Raw genomic sequence first — 27763 nt, forward strand, 5'->3', positions numbered from 1 at the left:
TCTCTCTTCGGAGAGATGCAGGCGTTCTCATGTCTATGGTGTTGTTGGGGGGGGGGTCGTCAGTAGTTACCACATCCACAAAGTCATGACTAAACCCCGTTTATTTCTACAATTTATCTTCTTAAAATCGGATTTTAAACCTTACCACACTGATAACCTTATTCCTAACCCTAAATTAAGACCAAAAATGCATAATTTGCGATATATAGCCAATGTTGACTTTGTGGCTGTGGTAACTTGTGAAAACCGTTGCTGGGCCGCGGCTGTCACAGAAAGAGGCAAGCATAGTTACCTTAGTCATGCAGCAACCTCCCCTCTGAAAATATTGCAAACATATTTTGAAAGGTAACTTGAATTAGTATCAGAGACAGGAATTTGGGTGGAGTGCAGAGTGAGATGAAATGACAACGTCAACATTACAGGTAGGTTAGCTAGCTAGTTATCTAATGATAACTGTGTAAACAATCTCTCACCATTGATGTGCTAATACTGCACTCATTATGTGTAGTGTGATTAACCAGGCTGTAATAAATTAATTGTTATATACAGCCTGAATCTAATGTCTGCAAATCGTGTAAATTACAAGACTTACAAGCCAGAATGTTATATACAATTACATTGGTCGGTTTGTCTTTCAGCTGCTTGTAATTTTAAACAAAATATCTACAGCAAAATATTGTTTACCCGACTTCTGAGAGCGGGTAGGTAGTTATATGGACGGTTCAGCACCCAGGTAAAATTTGTTTTATATTGGATATTCGGTCTTCTCTCGTCAATTGTTATTGAACCATGCCATGACAATGAAAACACTAAATTAAATACAATTTTATTTGTCACATTTAACCTTTATTTAAGTAGGCAAGTCGGTTAAGAACAAATTCTTATTTACAATGATTGCCTACCCCAGCCAAACCCTAACCCAGACAACGCTGGGCCAATTGTGCGCCGCCCTATGGGACTCCCAACCAGGGTCTGTAGTGACGCCTCTAGCATTGAGATGCAGTGCCTTAGACCGCTGCACCACTCCGGAGTTGAATACAACAGGTGTAGATGACCGTGAAATGCTTACTTAGCCCTTTCCCAACAATGCAGTTTAAAAAGTAAGGAAATTGGCAAATAAAAATAGAAAACAGTAAATAGCAATTGACCAGTCAGGAGTCAATGTGCAGGGGGTACAAGGTAGTTGAGGTAATATGTAGGTAGGGGTTAAAATGATTAGGCAATCAAGATAGATAATAACAGAGCAGCATCAGCAAATGTAGAGAGTGTAAGGAGTGTGTGTGTGTGTGTGTTGTCACGATAGCAACATTTTCCTAAGGACTTGATACCAGAGGGCAAGTATCACGATACCGAGTAGTATCACGATAGTGAGTAGTATCACGATAGTGAGTAGTATCGCGATACCACAGTGGGGAAATTGAGTGGCTTAGCTTTCTGTTCGCCCCGTCCCCCCAATGCTTATTCCCGCATTCGAAACGTTATGCGCATTTGCTTGGCTACACAAAAAACCTGTCACTGATATTCACACTTCTACTCAATGCAGCACATATTGAATGTAACTTCACACTGTTTACTATAACAGAATACTGCATAGCATGGCTGATTTGCTAATATTTGCAAAGGCCTACCTGTGATTTGGCTGGAGGAATAGGAGGAAGGAATATACATGCATAATGATCTGCATGTTATTGTGGCAGTAAGGAGAAAACACTGAATGAAACCTTCTTTACTCTTTAAACCACACACACTCTCCCTCCCTCACACACTCTCTGTCTCCCTTTCTCAAATAAACACACACACACCACTCTCTCCCACAAAAACACAACCTACACACACTGCTCCCAACTTGAAAAACATTAGGCAACAAACAGAATGTAAGGAGCACCAGAAGGAGATTTATTTTGTATAAATACTGAACAGAAATATAAATGCAAAAGGGAACAATTTCAAAGATTTTACTGATTTTACTACAGTTCCTATAAGGAAATCAGTCAATATACATGAATGCATTAGGCCCTAGTCTATGGATTTCACATGACTGGGCAGGGATGCAACCATGGGTGAGCCTGGGAGGGCATAAGCCCACCCACTTGGCAGCCAGGCCCAGCCAATCAGAATTAGTTTTTCCCCACAAAAGGGCTTTATTATAGACAGAAATACATAATTGAGTAACGCAATCATTTTTATTTTATTTTTAAACATTTTTAGATACTTCAGGATGATTTGGACAGGAAGTGTAAAAAGTTTATATACAGTGGGGCAAAAAAGTATTTAGTCAGCCACAAATTGTGCAAGTTCTCCCACTTAAAAAGATGAGAGAGGCCTGTAATTTTCATCATAGGTACACTTCACCTATGACAGACAAAATGAGGGAAAAAAATCCAGAAAATCACATTGTAGGATTTTTAATTAATTTATTTGCAAATTATGGTGGAAAATAAGTATTTGGTCAATAACAAAAGTTTATCTCAATACTTTGTTATATACCCTTTGTTGGCAATGACAGAGGTCAAACGTTTTCTGTAAGTCTTCACAAGGTTTTCACACACTGTCACTGGTATTTTGGCCCATTCCTCCATGCAGATCTCCTCTAGAGCAGTGATGTTTTGGGGCTGTTGCTGGGCAACACGGACTTTCAACTCCCTCCAAATATTTTCTATGGGGTTGAGATCTGGAGACTGGCTAGGCCATTCCAGGACCTTGAAATGCTTCTTACGAAGCCACTCCTTCGTTGCCCGGGCGGTGTGTTTGGGATCATTGTCATGCTGAAAGACCCAGCCACGTTTCATCTTCAATGCCCTTGCTGATGGAAGGCGGTTTTCACTCAAAATCTCACAATACATGGCCCCATTCATTCTTTCCTTTACACGGATCAGTCGTCCTGGTCCCTTTGCAGAAAAACAGCCCCAAAGCATGATGTTTCCACCCCCATGCTTCACAGTAGGTATGGTGTTCTTTGGATGCAACTCAGCATTCTTTGTCCTCCAAACACGATGAGTTGAGTTTTTACCAAAAGTTATATTTTGGTTTCATCTGACCATATGACATTCTCCCAATCTTCTTCTGGATCATTCAAATGCTCTCTTGCAAACTTCAGACAGGCCTGGACATGTACTGGCTTAAGCAGGGGAACACGTCTGGCGCTTCAGGATTTGAGTCCCTGGCGGCGTAGTGTGTTACTGATCGTAGGCTTTGTTACTTTGGTCCCAGCTCTCTGCAGGTCATTCACTAGGTCCCCCCGTGTGGTTCTAGGATTTTTGCTCACCGTTCTTGTGATCATTTTGACCACACGGGGTGAGATCTTGCGTGGAGCCCCAGATCGAGGGAGATTATCAGTGGTCTTGTATGTCTTCCATTTCCTAATAATTGCTCCCACAGTTTATTTCTTCAAACCAAGCTGCTTACCTATTGCAGATTCAGTCTTCCCAGCCTGGTGTAGGTCTACAATTTTGTTTCTGGTGTCCTTTGACAGCTCTTTGGTCTTGGCCATAGTGGAGTTTGGAGTGTGACTGTTTGAGGTTGTGGACAGATGTCTTTTATACGGATAACAAGTTCAAACAGGTGCCATTAATACAGGTAATGAGTGGAGGACAGAGGAGCCTCTTAAAGAAGAAGTTACAGGTCTGTGAGAGAGAGAAATCTTGCTTGTTTGTAGGTGACAAAATACTTATTTTCCACCATAATTTGCAAATAAATTCATTAAAAATCCTACAATGTGATTTTTCAATTGGTGGCTGACTAAATACTTTTTTGCCCCACTGTAGGTACCATCCAACCATTTTATGCGAGTAAAGTACATGTTGGATAAAAAATGTCATGACAGGGCTGATGGAAATTTGTCAGGAAACTTTCCAAAATACGCTAGACCAGATGGGATCTTTTTGTGTCGGTAAAATTAATTATGTGAGAAATTGCGTTGGAAACATCTTTATGCGCAAATATTCAGATAATAACCATCATATCGAAGTAAACTTGGATTCACGCAATGTATGTTGTGTGGTCCTCCCACTACGACTGGGGAAAGCATTCAGTTTATTAGGCTACTGATTAAATAAGTTATGATGAACTTCACAGAGTGGTGAAAGTGCACGGGTATAAGCTTGATGCTCCTTTCCAATAAATATTGAGGGTCTTATTCTGGGGACATGATGATCGAAGCTTGGCTGCAGTTTGGCAAATAAAAAGAATCTCGCTCTTTTGTCCGTAATAATCTTATCATGCACGATATTCCCACTGTATCTGCGAGCTGGTGGCTAGAGTACACGTGCCTAGACCAGAATGAGCACATTCAATATATAATATAACACACAGTTTATGACAAAACAATCAGAACAGTTGAAAATATGATGGAAACCCATTTAACTTGTAGTTTTTATTCGGTACATGAGAATTTATCTGCAAGTTATTTTTATGTGCACTATGTCATCACACACATCCTTTTATCCGCAACAAGTCAGTTTTATGGAAACACATCTCTGTTGGGAAAATGTGCATATTGTTTTTCATGCAGATTTTAGAATATTCGCATGAAAATCTGTCGCCAATTGGATGGAAACCTAGCTAATGACTTGCATCAGATTTGTGCAACAAATGCCAAAATGTTTGCATTTTAAACAGTGGACAACAAAACCAACGCATGGATTGCTGTCAAACCAATATGTCATTTGGGTGAACTAGCCCTTTAAAGTGTGTGTGTGGGGGGGGGGTATTTAAAAAAAAAAAATCACCTAGAATAGCACCATCTTGTTGTCAGAACCTGGTAATATCCGGCTGTAGGATGCAACAAAAACCTAACGACTGACTCAACCATGACTCATTTCTCAGAACAGGGGGGGGGGGAAACTCACCAAATTCACTGGGAATACATTACATAGGATGAAGAAACAATATTCAGAGCCGAAGCTCCATACTACATTTCAGACATAGAAAACTGAGATTGTATACTCATTGTTGGGGTGGGATTGGCATGGGGTGTGAAGGGTCCGTGGGTGGCTTTTGGCCGTTTCTTTGGATTCCTCATGTCTAACTCATTCTTAGAAAACGTTTGGAACAAATCGTATGCTAGTAATATATTATTGTAAAATTATCCTATACATTAAAATTGCCAATTTGGGTGCAGTCAATTTGCTTAATTTCTCAGAAATCCAATTATATATTTTTGAGGCAGGACTGTTAATTGTATATGTTTCTAACAAAAACAAAAAAACATTTCAGAACTATCTGAGATGGTGTGTGTCGAAATCCTCATTCTTGTGCTTTTTTTTTGTAACAGTATTTTTATTGGAATTTCACAATTTTCACCCATATTAAGAGATACAACCACAGAGACAAAGCACACAGAACAAAAACAAGAAAAACAGCACCCACTTACACATATCTACGTGCATATATATACACATACATACATACATACACACACATACATATACCCATGCATATACATACGCATACATACACGCACGCACACACACACATATACACACCCATACATACGTACACCATTTTCCTCTTCCCGCCCTGTGCTTCTCTCACCCCATCACCATCATTGCGTCTCTCAATACATACATTTTAAACAAACTTACAAACAGAAATTAAACAAAAAAGCTCAGTTTAAACCAAGAGGTTAGGTTCCACACATGGAACGTACAGTGTAGTTCTGAAATACATAGATCCCCGCCATTCTAAGAGAATCCTTGCAGCATAATAGCTGATACCTCAGGTTCTAGGTAATTTAGATAAGGTTCCCATACTTTGTAGAACTGGTCTGTTTTAGAATGCAATGTACATGTCAGATATTCCAGAGGTACCCATTCAAATAGTATCTTATGCCAATCTTTAATAGAAGGAACCTTATCACTAATCCACTGTAAAAGGATGTTTTTCCTCGCTGCGAAGGTAAGGATGTTGTAAAGCCTCCTTTTACCGACAGAAGTAACATGCCTACTAGGGAGACCTAACAGTAAAGAAACTGGGTCCAATTCTAGATCAACCCCTAGGATCTTTTCAATTTCTTGCAGAACACCAGACCAGTATCTTTGTATTTTGGTACATGACCATAAACAATGTGTTAGGGTGCCTGTATCAGTTTTGCATTTAAGACACTGAGGGGAAGAGGAAGTGGGGCTAAAAGCATGTCTGCGATTTGGGGATATATGCAATCTGTGTATTATTCTTAATTGGATTGCTCTAGTACGGTTACATATAGATATTGTTTTTGCATATCTCCAAATGTCCTCCCACATCTCTTCGTCAATAGTAACAGACAATTCTTTCTCCCACACTTGTTTCACCCTCCGTGTGTTGACAGCAGAAAAGGACCTTAAAGTATCATAAAACAGACTTACAGACATTTTCATTTGTGGGAAAAAAAGCATTCTTTCAATGACAGACACATCAGGGTTACCAATTAAGGTGGTGCTCTTCAGAATATAATGTCTTACTTGTAGGAAGCGGAAAAAGTCCTGCTTTGGGAGTCGATATTTCTCAACCATCTGCTCAAATGACAACAAAATCTTATCAGCAAATAAGTCATTTAGCCTACGTATGCCCTTATTAAGCCATAAGTTAAAGCCAGCATCCATCAATCCTGGACTGAAATCTGGGTTGTTAAGAATTGGGGTAAGAGCAGAGGTTAGTTTGGACCTTCCCAGGAAGCGTTGAACTGACCTCCATACTTTGAGTGTGTTAAGTGTAACGGGATTATTGCAGTGGTCTTCTACAGACTTGAAACTTCTGAAAAATAAAAGATCCTGTAAGGGGTATTTTGAAAGAGAAGTCTCAATGTCTAACCAAATAGAGGAGTCATCATTTGTGATCCAGTCAGAAATATAACAAAGGCGGGCACACCATTGATAGAACCTGATATTGGGCAGGTCCAAGCCGCCCATAGAACTTGGCAGCTGCAATATTGCCATCTTAAGTCTTGGCTTGCGTTTACTCCATATAAAGGAACTTAGCCATCCATTTACATCCTTTATTACCTTATTGGAGAGTAATAATGGGATCATTTGGATTGGGTAAAGTAGTCTAGGTAAAATGTTCATTTTCAAGAGGGATATTCTACCCAACCAAGAAATCGGGAGAGAGTTCCAGCGATCCAGATCCTGTCTTATTGTATCAAACAAGGGAACAAAATTGGCTTTGTACATTAGCTGGAATTTAGGAGTTACAAATATACCCAGATACATGAAACCTGAGGGAGACCATTTAAAAGGGAAGGGGGGAGAAGTATTAGGTACAGAGTGTAGGCTACCAAGTGGCATAGCCTCTGACTTAGTAAGGTTAATCTTGTAGCCTGAGAATTCGCTGAATAATTCAATAATATTAATAAGAGATGTAATTGAAGTCTCGGGACTAGAGATGAATATCAGGACATCATCAGCATACAAGCTTATTTTATGGTGAACATCACCAATGAGCAGCCCCTGTATAGCAGGCGTTACCCTGATGGCCTCGGCTAGTGGTTCCATAACGAGTGCAAAGAGGAGGGGGGATAAAGGACAGCCCTGTCTGGTACCTCTGTGTATAGAGAAGCTATTTGACCGTAGCCCATTAGTAAGGACAGCAGCCTGAGGATCATCATATAAAACTTTCACCCATTTTATAAAGTTGTCCCCCAGACCAAATTTATTTAGAGCAAATAATAGGTAAGACCACTCCACACGATCAAATGCTTTCTCAGCATCTAGGGAGAGCACAAGACCATCCACAGCACTTTGTTGGTAGGCTTGAATTACATTAAGAAGCCGCCTGACGTTGTTGCATGACTTACGGCCCCTAATGAAGCCAGTTTGGTCTCCTTTCACAATTAGTGGCAGTGAGTCCTCTAATCTTGTGGCTAGAATTTTAGAAAGCAATTTTCTATCCACATTCAGAAGGGAAATTGGTCTGTATGAGGAACAAGACTCTGGACATTTTCCCTTTTTGAGAATAAGTGAAATGTTGGCTTCTCTCAGCGTTTGAGGGAGTTGGTCATTTGAAAATGAGTGGTTAAACATATCACGCAATGGCTCAAGGATCAGGCCATGGAACTCTTTATAGAACTCACTACAAAACCCGTCTGGTCCTGGGGCCTTACCATTTTGCAGATTCTTAATTGCGAACATTATCTCTTCCTTGGTAATAGGGGCATTAAGGAGGGACCTCTGCTCTTCGGAGATAGTAGGGAGCTCAATCTTACAAAAGAAGTTCTCCATTAATTTGGGTGCATCCTTTGGCAGTTCTGAGGCATAAAGGTTTGTATAAAATTTCTTAAATGAGTCACTTATCAATTTATTTTCATATAAATGATTACCATCAGAATCAGTAATAGTAGCAATTGACTGAGAGTCAGCCCTCTTTTTAGATAGGTATGCCAAGTACTTTCCTGGCTTATCGCCATGTTCATATAGCTTTTGCCTGACAAATCTCATTTTCTTTTCAGCGTCCTGTGTTAGGAGAGAGTCTAACGTTGATCTAATGACTGATATTTCCTTTAATAGGGCAGGAGTGGGCGTTTTAATGTAGTCCTTCTCTTTAGTTCCTAATTCACCCTCTAACATTTTTTGCTTTTCCCGCTTTTTCCGTCTCTTAGTAGCTGTGTATGACATAATCAGACCCCTGGCATACGCTTTACAGGTCTCCCAAAGGAGCGAGGGGTTATCTGTTGATTGAGAGTTAATAGAGAAAAATGCTTTAAACTCTGTTATAAAATATGATGTGAATGTATGGTCTTTAAGAATGGTTGTGTTCAACCTCCAATGTCTTGACCGATTGAATGCCCCGTTGAGTTTTATGTCCAGGATCACCTCAGCATGATCAGATATGACTATGCTTCCTATCCTAGCGGATAAAACAGACTGCAAAGACATATTGGGCATAAAAAAATAATCTATTCTAGTCTGACATCCATGAGGTGCAGAGAAAAAAGTGAACTCTCTGTTGGAGGGATGGAAAGCTCTCCAGACATCTGCATACCCCAGATCATCACAAATAACTTTAAGTGACTTAGCTTGAGGAGAGAGTGAAGCTATACCGCTGGGAAACTTATCAATAAGGGGGTTCAACAAGCAGTTAAAATCTCCTCCAACCACTGCAGTGTCTGAGTTTAATTCTGAAAAGTCTAGAAATGCCTTAGTGAGGAAATCAGGGGGGTGAGCAGGGGGGAAGTAAATATTCATTATGGAAATGTTCTGCCCTTGTAAAGTACCATTAATTATAACAAAGCGACCAAATTTATCTTTCACACAATTCAAGACCTTAAGTGGTAAGTTCTTTTTCACCAGAATTGCTACACCTCTACTTCTGGATGTAAATGATGAGAAAAACACTTGACCAAACCCTCCTTGTTGTAATTTCAGGTGCTCCTTATCATCCAAATGAGTTTCTTGCAACAGGGCAATATCAATATTTTCTTTTTTCAAAAAAGACAGTACTTTCTTCCTTTTAATGGGGTTATGGCTCCCTCTAATGTTCCACGTACATACACGCAGTCTGTTATCTGCCATTGTATCTTGACCATTCAATATCCAGAATGGATCCTACTGTAAAAGTGGGGTGGTACCTTTTTCCATGTGTTGAACTCTCCTCTATCTCACTGAGCATAAACAAAAAATATGAACCCTGAACTCAAACTATACTAAACCCAAAAATTAAACATGTAAAAATCCAAAAGGGGGTTTTCCCACTAGCTAACATGCAGGGGATTTCAACTCTCCAATGTAGACTCTTAAGTCCACATTGCCGCTCAATAGCCTCATCCTTTATATATATGGAAAAGAAAATCAATAGAAGAAGATTGAGGCTCTTCCACCTAAAACCAAGCCTGGGCACCAATATGGATTCACACATATCTCAGCCTGAGCTATAGCGGCTATTACTTTAGCAAGAAAAATAATAAAGATACGAATATTACTGAGCCGGAGTACGTGAGGACTCACACCACTGTTTCATGATCAGATTCAACCAAAAATAAACAAAGTTATTCAATGCTGTGGAGGTGCAGCTTAAAGTTATTTACCCGAGAGAGTCAATAAACGCAGCAGCCTCTTCAGGTGTGTAGAGCTTTTTAGGTGATCCGTTGACCATAATCTTCAATGTGGCCGGGTACAACAGTGCGTAGTCCATCTTCATTCTCCTGAGTCGAGCCTTCGCCTCATCAAACGCTTTGCGTCTTCGTACAACCGCTGTGGAATAATCATTGAAGAATGAGACCTTTGGACCTTTATGTTGACTACCATCAGAGCCGATGTTTCTAGCCGCATCCATGACGCGCTGCTTGTCGGTGAAGTTGTGGAACTTTATAACCACCGGCCGTGGGCGCTGATTGGGACCGGGTATCGGTGCTTGAGAGCGATGGGCTCTGTCCAGCTTCACACGACCAGCCTTAGTGTCCATTTGTAGGTAGCCAGGGATCCATTCCTCAAAGAATTTTACTGAACGTGTCCCTTCAGAATTTTCCGGGAGTCCCACAACACGAATATTGCATCTGCGTCCTCGATTATCCAAGTCGTCAATGTGCTCCGCCATTTCGCGCACCTGTTTCTCAAGTGCTTTTATCTTAGCGTCCATAGATGTAGTTGAAGTTTCCACTGCAGCAATTCTCCCTTCCGCCTCAACAACACGTTTCACAACGCTCTGTATTTCAGCTGAATGGCCTGCTATTGCTTCCAAGACCGTTCTTATCTTAGCATCGATCACTTTAGTAATGTTATCAGTCATCTTTTGAATCATCAGGTCCATTGTGCCTGGATCCGCAATGGTGTTAGCTTCGCTAACGTTAGCTAGCTCCTCATGCACATCCACAGGGGTGGTGGTTTTGGTCGACTTCTTAGTAGTTCTATTGGGCATGTTGTCGGAGATTTTTGCGAAATAGTCGTCAAGACTCATTATATGGTAACTTATTTAGCCAATTCTACCACTTTTTCAAGCTAGGAGATTAATGTAAGAATATAAATTTACGAATGCCACGAGAGCTCGCTGAAACACTGTGTTCTCTCTACGGCGCCATTTTGTCCTCTTCTTGTGCTTTTTAAGGTGGAACGAGCCCAGGTGCCTTTTGGTCCCAGACTTGGTTCAACGGTACCACTTGCCATGTGGTAGCAGAGTGAACAGGCTGTGGCTGGGGTCCTGACAATTTTCCATGCCTTCCTCTGACACCTCCTGGTATAGAGGTCCTGGATGGCAGGGAGATCGGCCCAAGTGATGTACTGGGCTGTCCGCACCACTCTCTGTAGTGCCTTGCGATCAAGGGTGGTGCAATTGCCATACCAAGCAGTGATGCAGCCAGTCGAGATGCTCTCAATGGTGCAGCTGAAAACTTTTTGAGGATCTGAGAGGCCATGCCAAATCTTAACATTCACCTGAAGGAAAAAGAGGTGTAGTCGCGCCTTCTTCACGACTGTGTTGTGTGTACCATGATAGATCCTTAGTGACGTGGACACGGAGGAACTTGAAGCTCTCAACCCGCTCCACTACAGCTCTGTTGATGTGGATGGGGTCTGTTTCCTGTAGTCTACGATCAGTTCCTTTGTCTTGCTGAGGGAGAGGTTGTTGTCCTGTCGCTACACTGCAGGGTCTCCGACTTCCTCCCTGTAGGCTGTCACATTGTCGTTGCCGATCAGGCCTACCACCGTCGTGTTGTCAGCAAACTTGATGATGGTGTTGGAGTTGTGAGTGGCCATACAGTTGTGGGTGAACAGGGAGTACAGGAGGAGCCTAAGCACACACCCCTGAGGGGCCTCCGTGTTGAGGGTCAGCGTGGCAGATATGTTGTTACCTACCCTCACCACCTGTGGATGGCCGTCAGAAAGTCCAGGATCCAGTTGAACAGGGAGGTGTTCAGTCCCAGGGTCCCGAGCTTGGGGATAGCTTGGAGGGGACTATGGTGGTCAATGAACAGCATTCTCACGTACAGTAGGTATTCCTATTGTCCAGGTGGGAGAGAGCAGTGTGCATTATTCAATGGACAATATTCTCACATACATTGCATTCGGAAACTATTCAGACCCCTTGACTTTTTCCACATTTTGTTATGTTACAGCCTTATTCTAAAATTAATTCAATTGTTTACACACAATACCCAATAATGATGAAGCAAAAACATGTTTTAGAAATATCTGCAAAATGTATATATCTGTAAAAAAATAAAAAATAAATATCACATTTACATAAGTATTCGGACCCTTTACTCAGCACTTTGTTGAATCACCTTTGGCAGCAATTACAGCCCCAAGTCTTCTTGGATATGATGATACAAGCGTGGCACACCTGTATTTGGGGAGTTTCTCCCATTCTTCTCTGCAGATCCTCTCAAGCACTGTCAGGTTGAATGGGGAGTGTCGCTGCACAGCTATTTTCAGGTCTCTCCAGAGATGTTCGATCTGGTTCAAGTCCGGGCTCTGGCTGGGCCACTCAAGGACATTCAGAGACTTGTCCCGAAGCTACTCCTGCGTTGTCTTAGCTGTTTACTTAAGGTCGTTGTCCTGTTGGAAGGTGAACCTTCGCCCCATTCTGAGGTCCTGAGTGCTTTGGAGCAGGTTTTCATCAAGGATCTCGCTCTGCTTTGCTCCATTCATCTTTCCCTCGATCCTAACTAGCCTCTCAGTTCCTGTCGCTGTAAAACATCCCCACACCATGACGTTGCCACAACCATGCTTCACCGTAGGGATGGAGCCAGGTTTCCTCCCGACGTGATGCTTGGCAATCAGGCCAAAGCGTTCAATCTTGGTTTCATCAGACCAATGAATCTTGTTTTTCATGGTCTGAGAGTCCTTTAGGTGCCTTTTGGCAAACTCCTATCGGGCTGTCATGTGCCTTTTACTGCGGAGTGGCTTCCCTCTGGCCACTCTACCAGAAAGGCCTGATTGGTGGAGTGCTGAAGAGATGGTTGTCCTTCTGCAAGATTCTCCCATCTCCACAGAGGAACTCCAGAGCTCTGTCAGAGTGACCATCAGGTTCTCGTCAGCCTTTTTACCACAGTTGCTCAGTTTAGCCGGGCGGCCAGCTCTATGAAGAGTCTTGGTGCTTCCAAACTTCTTCCATTTAAGAATGATGGAGGCCACTGTGTTCTTGGGGACTTTCAATGCTGCAGAAATGTTTTGATACCCTTCCCCAGATTCCTTTTACCTCATGCCTTGGTTTTTGCTCTGACATGCACTGTCAACAACTAACTAACTAACACATATAATCAGGTGTGTGCCTTTACAAATCATGTCAAATCAATTGAATTTATCACAGGTGGACTACAATCAAGTTGTAGAATCATCTCAAGGATGATCAATGGAAACAGGATGCACCTGAGCTCAATTTTGAGTCTCAAAACAAAGGGTCTGAATACTTAGTTTTTGATTTAAAAAAAATCATCTAAAAACCTGTTTTCACTTTGTCATTATGGGGCATTGTGTGTAGATTGAAGAGTAAAAAATATAATGTAATCAATTTTAGAACAAGGCTGTAACACGACAAAATTTGGAATAAGGGAAGTGGTCTGAATACTTTCCGAATGCACTGTAGGTATTTCTCTGTGTTCAATAGAGATTGTGTCATCTGTGGATCTGTTTTGGGGGGTTATGCAAATTGGATTACAGGGCCTAGGGTGTCTGGGATGATGGTGTTGATGTGTGCCATGACCAGCCTTTCAAAGCATTTCATGGTTACAGATGTGAGTGCAGTCATTGCGGTATTTAGCATTGGCTGGCAAAACTACCCCTAACTTCCTTAATACTGCCTGTAATCCTTGGCTTTTGGTGAGGGTACATACATATGGTCACTGTGGGGACGACATTGTCGATACACTTATTGATGAAGTCCGTGACTGATATGGTAAACCCCTTAATGTTATCGGATGAATCCCTCAACATATTCCAGTCTGTGCTAGCGAAGAAGTCTTGTACCTTAGCGTCAGCTTTTGTCAGACCAATTCCGTACTGAGTGCGTCACTGGTATTTCCTGGCGGTCATAGGTGATAATGGTGTGAGCTTTCTACACAACAAAAGTAAGGTTAAACACAAAGATAGTCACAAAATAACAAGGTCGGGTTGGCGCACGTAAGATTTCGACAATCTCCATTGGTGCCATCTTATCTTATGGTAAATTCTGAATCAAGGGATAATGGAGAACAATTGGTAAATTCTTTGGTGTTTGAATTTTCTTTAAAAACATTTTTTTTTTTAAATCCCACACAAAAAATGTTGGGATTGTTCTCCATCCTCCCCTGATTCAGAATATATCATTTTCATTGTCATGGTATGCTTGGTTTAATAGCCATTGAACCATATACCACACACATGAACCACACAGGCTCTCTAAAAAGTCTGGTAAACAATACTTTCCTGAGGACCTTTAGTCTCAAATTTCATACAGCTGAAGGACAAACTGCACAGAAAACCAACAGAGTAAATAAAAATGTTATTGTATTCAACATTCTGGCTTGTAAGGAACATTTACACAATTTTGCAGGCATCAGTTTCAGGCTGTATATACCAATGTATTGTGTAGCTTGCTAGCCACATTATAAATTAAACTTATAGTTAGCGTTAGTTACCAGTTAACTTGTATGCTGTTATTTAGCCCAATAATAGCCTAACTTTTTTTCCCTTTTTTTGTTGTTGATTTTTACCCCCTTTTCTCCCCAATTTCGTGGTATCCAATTGTTAGTAGTTACTATCTTGTCTCATCGCTACAACTCCCGTACGGCCTTGGGAGAGACGAAGGTCGAAAGCCATGCGTCCTCCGAAACACAACCCAACCAAGCTGCACTGCTTCTTAACACAGCGCGCCTCCAACCCGGAAGCCAGCTGCACCAATGTGTCGGAGGAAACACCATGCATGCACCAGTCGCTAGTGCACGATGAGACAAGGATATCCCTACCGGCCAAGCCCTCCCTAACCCGGACGACGCTAGGCCGATTGTGCGACGCCCCACGGACCTCCCGGTCGCGCCTGGCTGCGACAGAGCCTGTGCACGAACCCAGAGTCTATGGTGGCACAGCTAGCGCTGCGATGCAGTGCCCTAGACCACTGCGCCACCCGGGGGGCCCCTGTAGCCTAACTTTTTATAGTCTCTACTTACATATCACATCAAAATAATGTCACAAATGCAAAATATACACTGTTTTAACCAGTTTTAACTTAGTTCTAGCCAACAGTATTTTTCAGTGACATGTTTTTGCGTCCATCTTCCATTTAAACACAGGTGTTCGGAGATGCAGAAACTAATTAGCACAGATATGCCTCTTATCTTCCGTCTGTTTTGCGTAAACAAGCGCTGTAACGTGGAAATACGGCCGTGTGGGAACCCTAACCCTGTAAACGTGTAGTAATTTAACCTTTATTATTTCTTGCTGATGTGAAAGATAAATTCCTTAGGTTTCCAAAACCGTACTGCAAGTTCTGCGTTTTAACATTCAGAATGAGCGTTGGGGCTCTTAAAACTTCCCCGGCCAGAAGATACTATCTTCAATAGGCGCTAAAGGTACAGTGCCTTGCGAAAGTATTCGGCCCCCTTGAACTTTGCGACCTTTTGCCACATTTCAGGCTTCAAACATAAAGATATAAAACTGTATTTTTTTGTGAAGAATCAACAACAAGTGGGACACAATCATGAAGTGGAACGACATTTATTGGATATTTCAAACTTTTTTAACAAATCAAAAACGGAAAAATTGGGCGTGCAAAATTATTTAGCCCCCTTAAGTTAATACTTTGTAGTGCCACCTTTTGCTGCGATTACAGCTGTAAGTCGCTTGGGGTATGTCTCTATCAGTTTTGCACATCGAGAGACTGACATTTTTTCCCATTCCTCCTTGCAAAACAGCTCGAGCTCAGTGAGGTTGGATGGAGAGCATTTGTGAACAGCAGTTTTCAGTTCTTTCCACAGATTCTCGATTGGATTCAGGTCTGGACTTTGAATTGGCCATTCTAACACCTGGATATGTTTATTTTTGAACCATTCCATTGTAGATTTTGCTTTATGTTTTGGATCATTGTCTTGTTGGAAGACAAATCTCCGTCCCAGTCTCAGGTCTTTTGCAGACTCCATCAGGTTTTCTTCCAGAATGGTCCTGTATTTGGCTCCATCCATCTTTCCCATCAATTTTAACCATCTTCCCTGTCCCTGCTGAAGAAAAGCAGGCCCAAACCATGATGCTGCCACCACCATGTTTGACAGTGGGGATGGTGTGTTCAGGGTGATGAGCTGTGTTGCTTTTACGCCAAACATAATGTTTTGCATTGTTGCCAAAAAGTTCAATTTTGGTTTCATCTGACCAGAGCACCTTCTTCCACATGTTTGGTGTGTCTCCCAGGTGGCTTGTGGCAAACTTTAAACGACACTTTTTATGGATATCTTTAAGAAATGGCTTTCTTCTTGCCACTCTTCCATAAAGGCCAGATTTGTGCAATATACGACCGATTGTTGTCCTATGGACAGAGTCTCCCACCTCAGCTGTAGATCTCTGCAGTTCATCCAGAGTGATCATGGGCCTCTTGGCTGCATCTCTGATCAGTCTTCTCCTTGTATGAGCTGAAAGTTTAGAGGGACGGCCAGGTCTTGGTAGATTTGCAGTGGTCTGATACTCCTTCCATTTCAATATTATCGCTTGCACAGTGCTCCTTGGGATGTTTAAAGCTTGGGAAATATTTTTGTATCCAAATCCGGCTTTAAACTTCTTCACAACAGTATCTCGGACCTACCTGGTGTGTTCCTTGTTCTTCATGATGCTCTCTGCGCTTTTAACGGACCTCTGAGACTATCACAGTGCAGGTGCATTTATACGGAGACTTGATTACACACAGGTGGATTGTATTTATCATCATTAGTCATTTAGGTCAACATTGGATCATTCTGAGATCCTCACTGAACTTCTGGAGAGAGTTTGCTGCACTGAAAGTAAAGGGGCTGAATAATTTTGCACGCCCAATTTCAGTTTTTGATTTGTTAAAAAAGTTTGAAATATCCAATAAATGTCGTTCCACTTCATGATTGTGTCCCACTTGTTGATTCTTCACAAAAAAATACAGTTTTATATCTTTATGTTTGAAGCCTGAAATGTGGCAAAAGGTCGCAAAGTTCAAGGGGGCCGAATACTTTCGCAAGGCACTGTAGTTAGCGTCGAAGAATGGGTTAGCTGTTATTGAATTGTACATTATTAGCTACCAACCATAGTATGTTTAATCTAGCTAGGTAACTAGCTAGCTACACTTGTCAGTGACACATGTAACTGTTACTTTAGCTGAGAAATCTCAACTCTCCACGTACAGTGTCTTCAGAAAGTATTAACACCCCTTGACTTTTTCTACAGTTTATTGTATTGCAGCCTGAATTTAAAATGTATTAAATTTTAATGTCACAGGCATACACACAATACCCCATAATGTCAAAGTGCAATGATGTTTTTAGAGATGTTAACAAATTATTTTTAAGCTGAACTGTCTTGAGTCAATAAGTATTCAACCCCTTTGTTATGGCAAGCCTAAATACGTTCAGGATAAAAATTGTGCTTAACAAGTCCCATAATAAGTTGCATGGACTCACTGTGTGTAATAATAGTTTTAACATGATTTTTGAACGACTACCTCATCTCTGTATCCCACACATACAATTATCAATAAGGTCCTTCAGTCGAGCAGTGACTTTCAAACACAGATTCAACCACAAAGACCAGGGAGGTTTTCCAATGCCTCGCTGTCACAGGCTCATAGCAGACTCATAGCCTGTGGCAAAAATGAGGGGACACGAACAACAGGTATAGGCCAATCAAAAAGGTTCTTTATTATAAACCAAACTATTAACTTTAAACAAAGAAAAAGGAATGAGGTGTGGAAGTATCATAATGTAAGGTGTATGTAAAGTGCAGGGATGCGTGAATCTGTGTGTGTGAATGACTGAATGAAAACTATGCAAAACTACAAAGGAACAAACAAAACAGGATCATACCTGGAGGAGCAGAGAGAGAGAGAGAGACAAGAGTGATTAGTGAAGCAGTTTAAATACCCTGAGCCCAGGTGACTCCAATCACTAACGACCCTCCTCTGCCTGCAGGAGGAACCGCCCCTGCACTGCAGAGGGGCCGTGACACTCGCAAAGAAGGGAACCAATTGGTTAAAAAAAAGCAGACATAGAATATCCCTTTGAGCATGGTGAAGTTATCAATTTTTGGATGGTGTATCAATATACCTAGTCACTACAAAGATAGACTTCCATCCTAAGTTGCTGGAGAGGAAGGAAACCGCTCAGAGATTTCACCACTAGGCCAGGTGATTTTAAAACAGTTGCAGAGTTGAATGGCTGTGACAGAAGAAAACTGAGGATGGATCAACAACAGTGTAGTTACTCCACAATACTAACCTAAATGACAGAGCGAAAAGAAGAAAGCCTGTACAGAATAACAAATATTCAAAAACATGCATCCTGTTTGCAATAGAGCACTAAAATGTAAAACTGCAAAAATATAAATGGGTATGTTATGGGTATGCTTGTCATCGGCTAGCACTAGGGAGTTTTTTTTTTAAATAAAAATAAATTGAATAGAGCTAAACACAGGCCAAATCCTAGAGGAAACCCTGGTTCTGTCTGCTTTCCAACAGACACTGGGAGACAGTCACCTTTCAGCAGGACAATAACCTAAAATACAAGGCCAAGTATACCCCCCAATTTTTTTTTTACATTGACATTATGGGGTTGTGTGTAAATTGGTGATAAAAAAAGTCTAGTTAATCCATTTTGAATTCAGGCAGTAGCACAATAAAATGTGGAAAAATTCGAGGTGTATGAATACTTTCTGAAGGTACTGTACAAGTACAAGGACGTTGAGTGGCGACGAGTACAAAATCTTAAATTCATACTAATGTTTCTGTTTCTCTTGTGTAAAGTCTGGGCTTTTGTTTGCTGAAATCCATATTTTTTAATAAAACGTTTGTCAAATACAGCCACCGACTGTTTCCTCATTTGGACAATGAGTGTTTGTAGACGTAGGCCTATGTAATCTGATATTAAACTGGCACATGCATTTGCGCTGAGTTGCCATTTTAGGCTGCATTTACACAGGTAGTGAAATTCTGATCTTTTATTCACTAATTGGTCTGTTGACCAATCAGGTCAGCTCTGAAAAAGATCCGATGTGAAAAGAAAGGGGATACCTAGTCAGTTGCACAACTGAATGCATTAAACCAAATTGTGTCTTCGGCATTTAACCCAACCCCTCTGAATCAGAGAGGTGAGGGGGGCTGCCTTAATCAACATCCACGGCGCAGGCAGTTGTCGGGGTTAACTGCATTGCTCAAGGGCAGAAAGGTAGATCTTTCCACCTTGACTTGCTCAGGGATTGGAATCAGAGACCTTTCGGTTACTGACCCAATTAACCGCCTGGCTACCTGCCGCCCCCAGATCTGATGTGCTTGGTCAAAAGACTAATTAGTGGAAAAAAAGATCAGAATTGGGCTGCCTGTGTAAATGCAGCCTTAGAGCAACAGAAATGAGAAAAGTCAGTGGTTGTATTTGACCAAAGATTGATTAAAAGTATGGGTTTCAGCAAATGTCGAAAGGCCTCTTTACACAGGACAAACATAAGTACACAGTAAGGCTTTAAGATTACTTACTAGCTGTAAACATCGACTGACAGTGACTCAGTGTAGTCGGAGCACCAGTCCGCCCACACTTGTCACCACTCAAATTCGTTGTACTTGTACATGGAGAGTTGGGATTTCTCAGCTACTGTTACTTAGGCTATGTATTCCTTAATGGATTGTCTAGTCAAGTCTATTTATTGTAGGTATTAGACTAGTAGGTAATTACTTCTGTCAGTGGAGGCTGCTGAGGGGAGGACGGCTCATAATAATGGCTGGAATTATCACACTCGTCTGAATTAATGGACTGAATTAAGGCGCAGCGTACTTAGAGTTCCACATGTTTAATAAATATGAAACTCACCAAAAACAATACAGAAGCAACATGATGTTCTGGGCTGCTCACAGGTAGCTACACAAAAACAAGATCCCACAAACAACAGGTGGGAAAAGGCTGGCTAAATTTGATCCCTAATCAGAGACAACATTAGACAGCTGCCTCTGATTGGGAACCATACCAGGCCAACAAAGAAATAGAAAACGTAGATGGCCTACCCTAGTCACACCCTGACCTAACCAAATAGAGAATTAAAAGGATCTCTAAGGTGTGACAGGAATGAAGTAATGGCTGGAATGGAGTGAATGGAATGGTATCAAACACATGAAAACCATGTGTTTGAACCCATTCCATTCACGCCATACCGGCCATTATTATGAGCCGTCCTCCCCTCAGCAGCCTCCACTGTTGTCTGTAAATGTCAGCTTTTACTTATCACAGTTACTGGACTCTACCATGATGTTTTCATGTATATCGTTCATCCCTTCCTTTCTCTTCACATACGCAGAAAGCGATAGATCTTGTTACCAAAGCCACAGAGGAGGATAAGAACAAGAACTATGAGGAGGCTTTGCGCCTTTACCAGCATGCAGTGGAGTACTTCCTGCATGCTATCAAGTGTGAGTGTAAAATGTCATCTTCTCCTGGCCGCAGTCCAATTTTTTTAAGTGTGCAGAGGGGAACATAGCTTGTGTTTTTTGGGAGGTAAACATTGATTTAGAAAATACTTAATGGATGGATGGTGGTTAAAAATGAATGTTTTTTAAATGTATTTTCTCCAGATGATGCACACAGTGACAAGGCAAAGGAGAGCATACGTGGGAAGTGTATGCAGTACCTAGACCGGGCAGAGAAACTCAAAGATTACTTGAAGAACAAAGAAAAAGCAGGGAAGAAGCCTGTCAAGGAAGCACAGAGTAATGATAAGTAAGTTGTCACACATTTGTTCACACAGACACTGTCCTGCATTAACAAAAGCATACCTAGGAAATAACACTTTGAAAATAGATCATAAAAACTGTGCATGCATGCATGCATTGCAGACAATGACAAGGGCCACACAGTCACCAGCACCAAGTAGTTTGTTTCACATTTAGAAATGTATATTCCTTCTAGGAGTGACAGTGACAGCGAGGGTGAAAATCCAGAGAGAAAGAAACTGCAAGAGCAACTAATGGGTGAGTGTGTTTGTCTCCTCTTTCACATGTCAGCTGTCTAAACTGTCTCATGTACATAAGGAAATCAACTTAGATGCTTCACTGATTCTTGTCCTGGTACAGGTGCCATTGTAATGGAAAAGCCCAATGTCCGGTGGAACGATGTGGCTGGACTAGAGGGAGCTAAGGAGGCCTTGAAGGAAGCCGTAATCCTGCCCATTAAATTCCCTCACCTCTTCACAGGTTAGAATGTCTTTTTTTCTCCCAAACATAATTTTTCTCACTATCTTCTGCGTGGACGTGTCACCATAACGATATACTACTGTATGTGTATTCTGTCTTTTTGTTCATTATTCTTGAATTTGTCTCTGTTTGCAGGCAAACGCACTCCATGGAGAGGGATTCTTCTCTTTGGACCCCCTGGGACGGGAAAGTCTTACCTGGCCAAAGCAGTAGCCACAGAAGCCAACAACTCCACCTTCTTCTCTGTGTCATCATCAGACCTCATGTCCAAGTGGCTTGGAGAGAGTGAGAAGTGAGACATCATTTTTACTTGTAATTCTACTGTTTGTGTAAATCCCCATTATGCATGCATCCACAACTGATTAGAACCATTTTTTCTCACTGATACTTTTGTGTCCTGTGAAATGTTTGTGCCTCTCTTTCTCTCTCCATCCGTCAGACTGGTGAAGAACCTGTTTGATCTTGCCCGCCAGCACAAGCCCTCCATCATCTTTATTGATGAGGTGGACTCACTCTGTGGCTCCAGGAATGAGAATGAGAGTGAGGCAGCCCGGCGGATCAAGACAGAGTTCCTGGTGCAGATGCAAGGTGAGAGATTAGCCACTACACCCACTCCCCACCATCTGCCAAGACAGCTATTACACTTCAGACCAAACAAACACCTCATCAGAGAAGACTTTAAACCTAATCCTCTCCATCAGTTGACTTGAACCTTTCTGATTCAATGCACGTTCCATATGAGCAACAGGCTTATATAGAGTTCTCATTCCTCCTCTCTGATTGACAGGTGTGGGCAACAACAATGATGGAATCCTTACCCTTGGGGCCACTAACATTCCCTGGGTTCTGGATGCTGCCATCCGCAGAAGGTCAGTGGTCAAAATAAGAGGACAGGGTCAAGTTGGGATGGGACATAGGTTTGTTGTTTATCATATTCACAGAAGTAATGATAAAGCCTGAATATATGCTGAAACTGTGTGTACCTATTCATGTAGATTCCATTGAGTGGAAGACCAGACCTGGATTATTTTTTTTATGTTTGTAGAACAATAGATACGCACCCAAAATGGGATTTTTTTGGTTTTGTATTGTTCAAGCTAAAATCATTTCCTAATTTCGTAGAAATATTGGTCCAATAATATTTCTCAGATACCGGTACTTGTGAATTCAAATAGACTTTACTACAAAGTAACAAGCCGAGCTGGTCCGTGGATCAACTGTTTTTCCCAGCCCCAGCACACTCCTTTTATACAGTTTCATCCTTACATTACATACATAGTCACTCCTCTCTATGTAAATGATCAACTATTTTTGGCTTCGCACCACTATTGTTTCCCACCCACAAATCATTTAACACTCTACAAATCACTTAACCTATTATATTTGTGGTGCAACTGTGAAAGTTTGGTTAAAAAATAATAGGGGCCCCTACCAGGCTGCAGTCACAAGTACATTCATTATATAGATTATATCAGCACCCACCAGGCTAAAGTCATAAGTACATTAATTATATTGGTTATGACACTTCTTATCGAGGCATGCATCTGGATTACAATGTGTGTCTATTTCTTTTGTATATTGGCTTTTCTTATGCTATACAGGTGTGGTTACAGGTTCCTTTAAAGCTTTTAATGATTCTGTGTCATTACATTATTATTTCACAATATGCTACTGAAAAATCACCATACTAACAGATGCAATAAAGTAATCATCAAGCATTCTCATCAGTACATTATGTCACTGTCAGGTTTGAGAAGCGTATCTACATCCCTCTCCCAGAGGAGCCTGCTAGGTCCCAGATGTTCCGTCTGCACCTGGGCAACACGCCCCACAGCCTGAGTGACGCAGACCTTCGTCAACTTGCCAAAAAGACAGAAGGCTACTCTGGGGCTGACATCAGCATCATTGTACGAGATGCCCTCATGCAGCCTGTCAGGAAAGTGCAGTCAGCCACACACTTCAAAAAGGTTATACACTTGATATAGTAACTCCATTGTAGTTGACTCATGTACACCACATTAAAGGTGTATCTCTCCCTACTATTAAGGATATTTAAGATAGTTTGTTATGCTATTCTAGGTGCGAGGGGCGTCCCGTGCCAACAGTCAATTGATGGTGGATGACCTTCTGACCCCGTGTTCACCTGGGGACCCGGCTGCCATAGAGATGACCTGGATGGAAGTGCCTAGCGACAAGCTGCTGGAGCCCATCGTCTGCATGGTGACAAGCACGCATCCACAACCAGACCTCTAAAGTGTGACCATTGTGGTCACATATGCTCCTAAATATTTTGCTATGCAACCTGACATTTTATTTTGGGAGCGATGTGCGTCTAGATGAATTGTCACCCAGATAATAGTTGTTGTGTTGATAAGGCTTCGCTGTACAGTTGTTTTTGAGTGCCCAAGAGAGAAAGTGAGTGAGTGCAGATTCGTTACTGTCACGGTTGCACCATTGCTACAGGGAAAACGGATTGTAAAAAGGTAAACATGTAAAAAGATATGATCCATATTACCAACGCAATGTTTTTTTATTCCGATCGTGAATTGGCTATACATTCATAAACCATTTAGCGGGCTGTTCCAAAACCACTCGCGGGAATTTGTTTGGACATTGTTCAATCATGTAACCTCATTAGCTAGCTAATAACCTGGTTACTTAATTTCCAGTATATCCATACATTTGGGGGCACAGAAAGAAAAGAAAGGGGATAGATAGCTTCTTCAGGAAATTAGTGATCATAACTAGGGCCAGTTGTTTGTATTTTTGTGGGGGTTTTACCAGTAATGCCAGCATTATCCACTAGGTTTGCTGCAGGTCAAAAAATCCTAAGAAATGTTCTTTAATTGCGTGAGTGTTTGGTGGGGGATCGCCTAAGCCAGGGAAGGCGGAGCTCTATGAATCTTAATTGCACAAAGCCTATTATTTGTCTGGGAATATTATTTGTAGATCAGTGATTTTTTTATTTAACCTTTATAGGCCATGGTGGCGAAGTAATTACAGTATAGCAATTAAACACTGGAATGGTAGATGTGCAGAAGATGAATGTGCAAGTAGAGATACTGGGCTACAAAGGAGCAAGATAAATAAATAAATACTGTATGGGGATGAGGTAGGTAGATAGATGGGCTGTTTAGAGATGGGCTATGTACAGGTGCAGTGATCTGTGAGCTGCTCTGACAGCTGGTGCTTAAAGCTAGTGAGGGAGATATGAGTCTCCAGCTTCAGAGATTTTTGCAGTTTGTTCCAGTCATTGGCAGCAGAGAACTGGAAGGAAAGACGACCAAAGGAGGAATTGGCTTAGGGGGTGACCAGTGAGATATACCTGCTGGAGTGCGTGCTACTACGAGTGGGTGCTGCTATGGTGACCAGTGAGCTGAGATAAGGCGGGGCTTTACCTAGCAGAGACTTGTAGATAACCTGTAGCCAGTGGGTTTGGCGACGAGTATGAAGCGAGGGCCAACCAACGAGAGTGTACAGGTCGCAATGGTGGGTAGTGTATGGGGCTTTGGTGACAAAACGGATGGCAGTGTTATAGACTGCATCCAGTTTGTTGAGTAGAGTGTTGGAGGCTATTTTATAGATGACATCACCGAAGTCGAGGATCGGTAGGATGGTCAGTTTTACGAGAGTATGTTTGGCAGCATGAGTGAAGGATGCTTTATTGCGATATAGGAAGCCAATTCTAGATTTAATTTTGGATTGGAGATGCTTAATGGGAGTCTGGAAGGAGAGTTTACAGTCTAACCAGACACCTAGGTATTTGTAGTTGTCCACGTATTCTAAGTCAGAGCCGTCCAGAGTAGTGATGCTGGACAGGCAAGCAGGTGCGGGCAGGGATCGGTTGAATAGCATGCATTTAGTTTTCCCTGCGTTTAAGAGCAGTTGGAAGCCATGGAAGGAGAGTTGTATGGCATTGAAGCTCGTCTGGGGGTTAGTTAACACAGATTCTACACTTCACTTTGCACAAGCTGATCCTCTCCAATGGACTTGGAAGTTGTAGTAAAACATTTGTCAATTAGGGGCAGTTTAAAGGGAGAGGGATTAGCTAGGTTTCTATCCATTTGACAACGGATTTTCATGCGAATATTCTAAAATCTGCATAAAGAAAATGTTCCCACCAGTAGTGCTTCCACCAAACAGAGTGGTTGTTTGGTGGAAACACTACTGGTGGGAACATTACACTCAAATGTGCCTACTATGGTATTGGCACGTGCACTCTAGCCAACAGCTCACAGATACAGTGCCGGTAGGCTAGTCTACATTTAGGTATTTGGTATTTTATTAGGATCCCCATTAGCTGCGCGAAATTCGCAGCTACTCTTCCTGGGGTCCACACAAACATGAAACATGACATAATTCAGAACATTAATAGACAAGAACAGCTCAAGGACAGAACTACATACATTTAAAAATGGCACACATAGCCTATACAGTATAACAATACATACACACAAAATATATTTGACAAATAGAGGAGAGGAGTTGTGCTGCGAGTTGTTGCTAGATCCCCCCCCCACCGCCACCAAATATTTAAGCACAACCAGGCAGGCCGATTGATTTATTGATTAATTGATCATTAATTAATGTCCATTTCCTAGGATGTTCTACCTGCAGCAAACCTAGTGGATAATGCTGGAAATACCGAAAAAAGAAAGAAAAGAAACACAAAAACCAACCAAAACAACTGGCCCTGATCATGTTATAGCAATGAACTTGAAGCTCTTAAAGAAACGGTGTACAATGTAATGCATCTCAATAGGTAGTGCTTTAACACAGTGTAGAAACCTAATATTACAAAATTACCTTAACTTCAATTACAGGTGTTTGTATCAATATTTTTGCTTTTTATAATAAACAAATGTCTTTATAGGGTTAGTTTCTATGGTTCAAATGTAGCTGGAAATTATTATAGGCCCAATATTGACTGTATCTATAATAAATACAATAATTTAGAGCCACTTACAATGTTCAGTCACATTCTGTTCATACAGACAAGCTGTTTTTCAACATACACATTGAGGTATTACACATTTATACAAATGCTAAACCATGCTCATATGTTTGTCCGCTGTGTGTGAACAGTGCTAATGGTTTGTTATCTGCTTTGTGTCCTCTGCCCTCCAGTCTGACATGCTGCGGTCCCTGTCCACCACGCGCCCCACAGTCAACACGGAGGACTTGTTCAAGGTCAGGAAGTTCACAGAGGACTTTGGACAGGAGGGTTGAGAGAGCCTTGTCATCTGGAGCTTAACAACTCCTTACCCTGTGTGGTGGAAATTAAATATTAATTACATACTATACTGTTTAATTAGACATACTAGACATATATGCTGTTTTACCTGGAGATTTGTCTATTGTTATATGTTAGTATTTTTACTGATACAGACTTGCCTTGTGTGACTTAGTGGGAAGTGCAGGGAGGAACAGAGAGTGGTGGCGATATCAGCTATCTTGATCTACACAGACGAGCTAAATTACATTTTATATCTCTGTTCCCCGGGCCTGTTTCTGCACATCTGCTAAACTGCCACATAGACAAAATAGGTTGTACTTTTTCTATGAGAGGAGAGATACAACTCTGTTCATTGCGCTTTCCTAACGATGCACTGATTGAGTGGTTGTTATTGATTGCTTCATTTTGGCTAATCTTATAATGAAGTTGAAGAATACAGTCTCTCTCCTTTTGGTTAGAATTACCACCACACCTGCCACTTCTTCTCTCAAGCCCCATGCATGATGGAGCATTTTAACTTCATGTACAGTATATTCTTTCCCTCCGATCATTCACTATTGCAGTCCTGAAGACAGAAAGACTATTTATTTCTCTGCCATTTTGCACTTTTTAAAGTTATTTGAAGTTATTCATTATGAACGAGAGGTATTGAAGCACTTTTGAACAATTACATATTTCATTGTTTTCTTGTCTCTCGTGTGTAAGTGCATACATGTCTTTTATTCAATGTGTCAGTCTTAATGTATGTCTTTTATGTGTATGATTTCTCTGTTTGCTTTTTCATTTATTGAGTATTGACTGACCATAGCTGCTCCAGTGTTGCCCAGTGTCTCCCAATCCCCACTAGAGCTGTCCCTATGTTACAAATAGTGTTACTTACACTATTTATGATTATTTATTTGATTATATTTCATCTCGTCAAGATTTTTGTGCTGACTGACTGAGTACAATTGTTGAGTGGGGGAGGTGTTTACATTTGAGTATTTCTCTGTTGACATGTGAGTGAAGATGGGGACGAGCATTTTTGGATTTTTGGATTTGAACATTGAAAATAATATTTCCACGACAGACACTATCATATTGTTCCAATACTGTTGTCATAATAGTATTGCCGTGTCTCTGTTTAGATGGGGGTATCGGTTCAGTAATACTTAAGTCAGTTCTGGTCCCAAGGGGATCTCACTCCTGTTACATGTAGCTATGATAACCAAGTTACCCTGACTTAATAAATCCTGAATTCAAAAAGAA

The 27763-nt window shown here is 41.4% G+C and overlaps 1 protein-coding gene across 2 annotated transcripts; it reads left to right on the forward strand.

The window, feature by feature from the left end:
* The first annotated feature begins 102 nt into the window (after nt 1-102).
* Nucleotides 103-27763, forward strand: LOC112218470 (vacuolar protein sorting-associated protein 4A). Of its 2 annotated transcripts, none has more exons than XM_024379295.2 (11): nt 103-422; nt 20388-20499; nt 20662-20806; nt 20996-21057; nt 21160-21279; nt 21415-21571; nt 21719-21867; nt 22067-22148; nt 23027-23246; nt 23359-23499; nt 26407-27763. In XM_024379295.2, the coding sequence occupies exons 1-11, from the start codon at nt 402-404 to the stop codon at nt 26506-26508; spliced, it is 1311 nt and encodes a 436-aa protein (XP_024235063.1). In that variant the 5' UTR covers nt 103-401; the 3' UTR covers nt 26509-27763. The 2 variants fall into 2 exon arrangements, with proteins under 2 accessions (XP_024235063.1, XP_024235064.1); XM_024379296.2 differs by having other exon boundaries at nt 106-345.

The sequence above is a fragment of the Oncorhynchus tshawytscha genome, linkage group LG19 (assembly GCF_018296145.1).
Source record: "Oncorhynchus tshawytscha isolate Ot180627B linkage group LG19, Otsh_v2.0, whole genome shotgun sequence".
Lineage (NCBI taxonomy): Eukaryota > Metazoa > Chordata > Actinopteri > Salmoniformes > Salmonidae > Oncorhynchus > Oncorhynchus tshawytscha.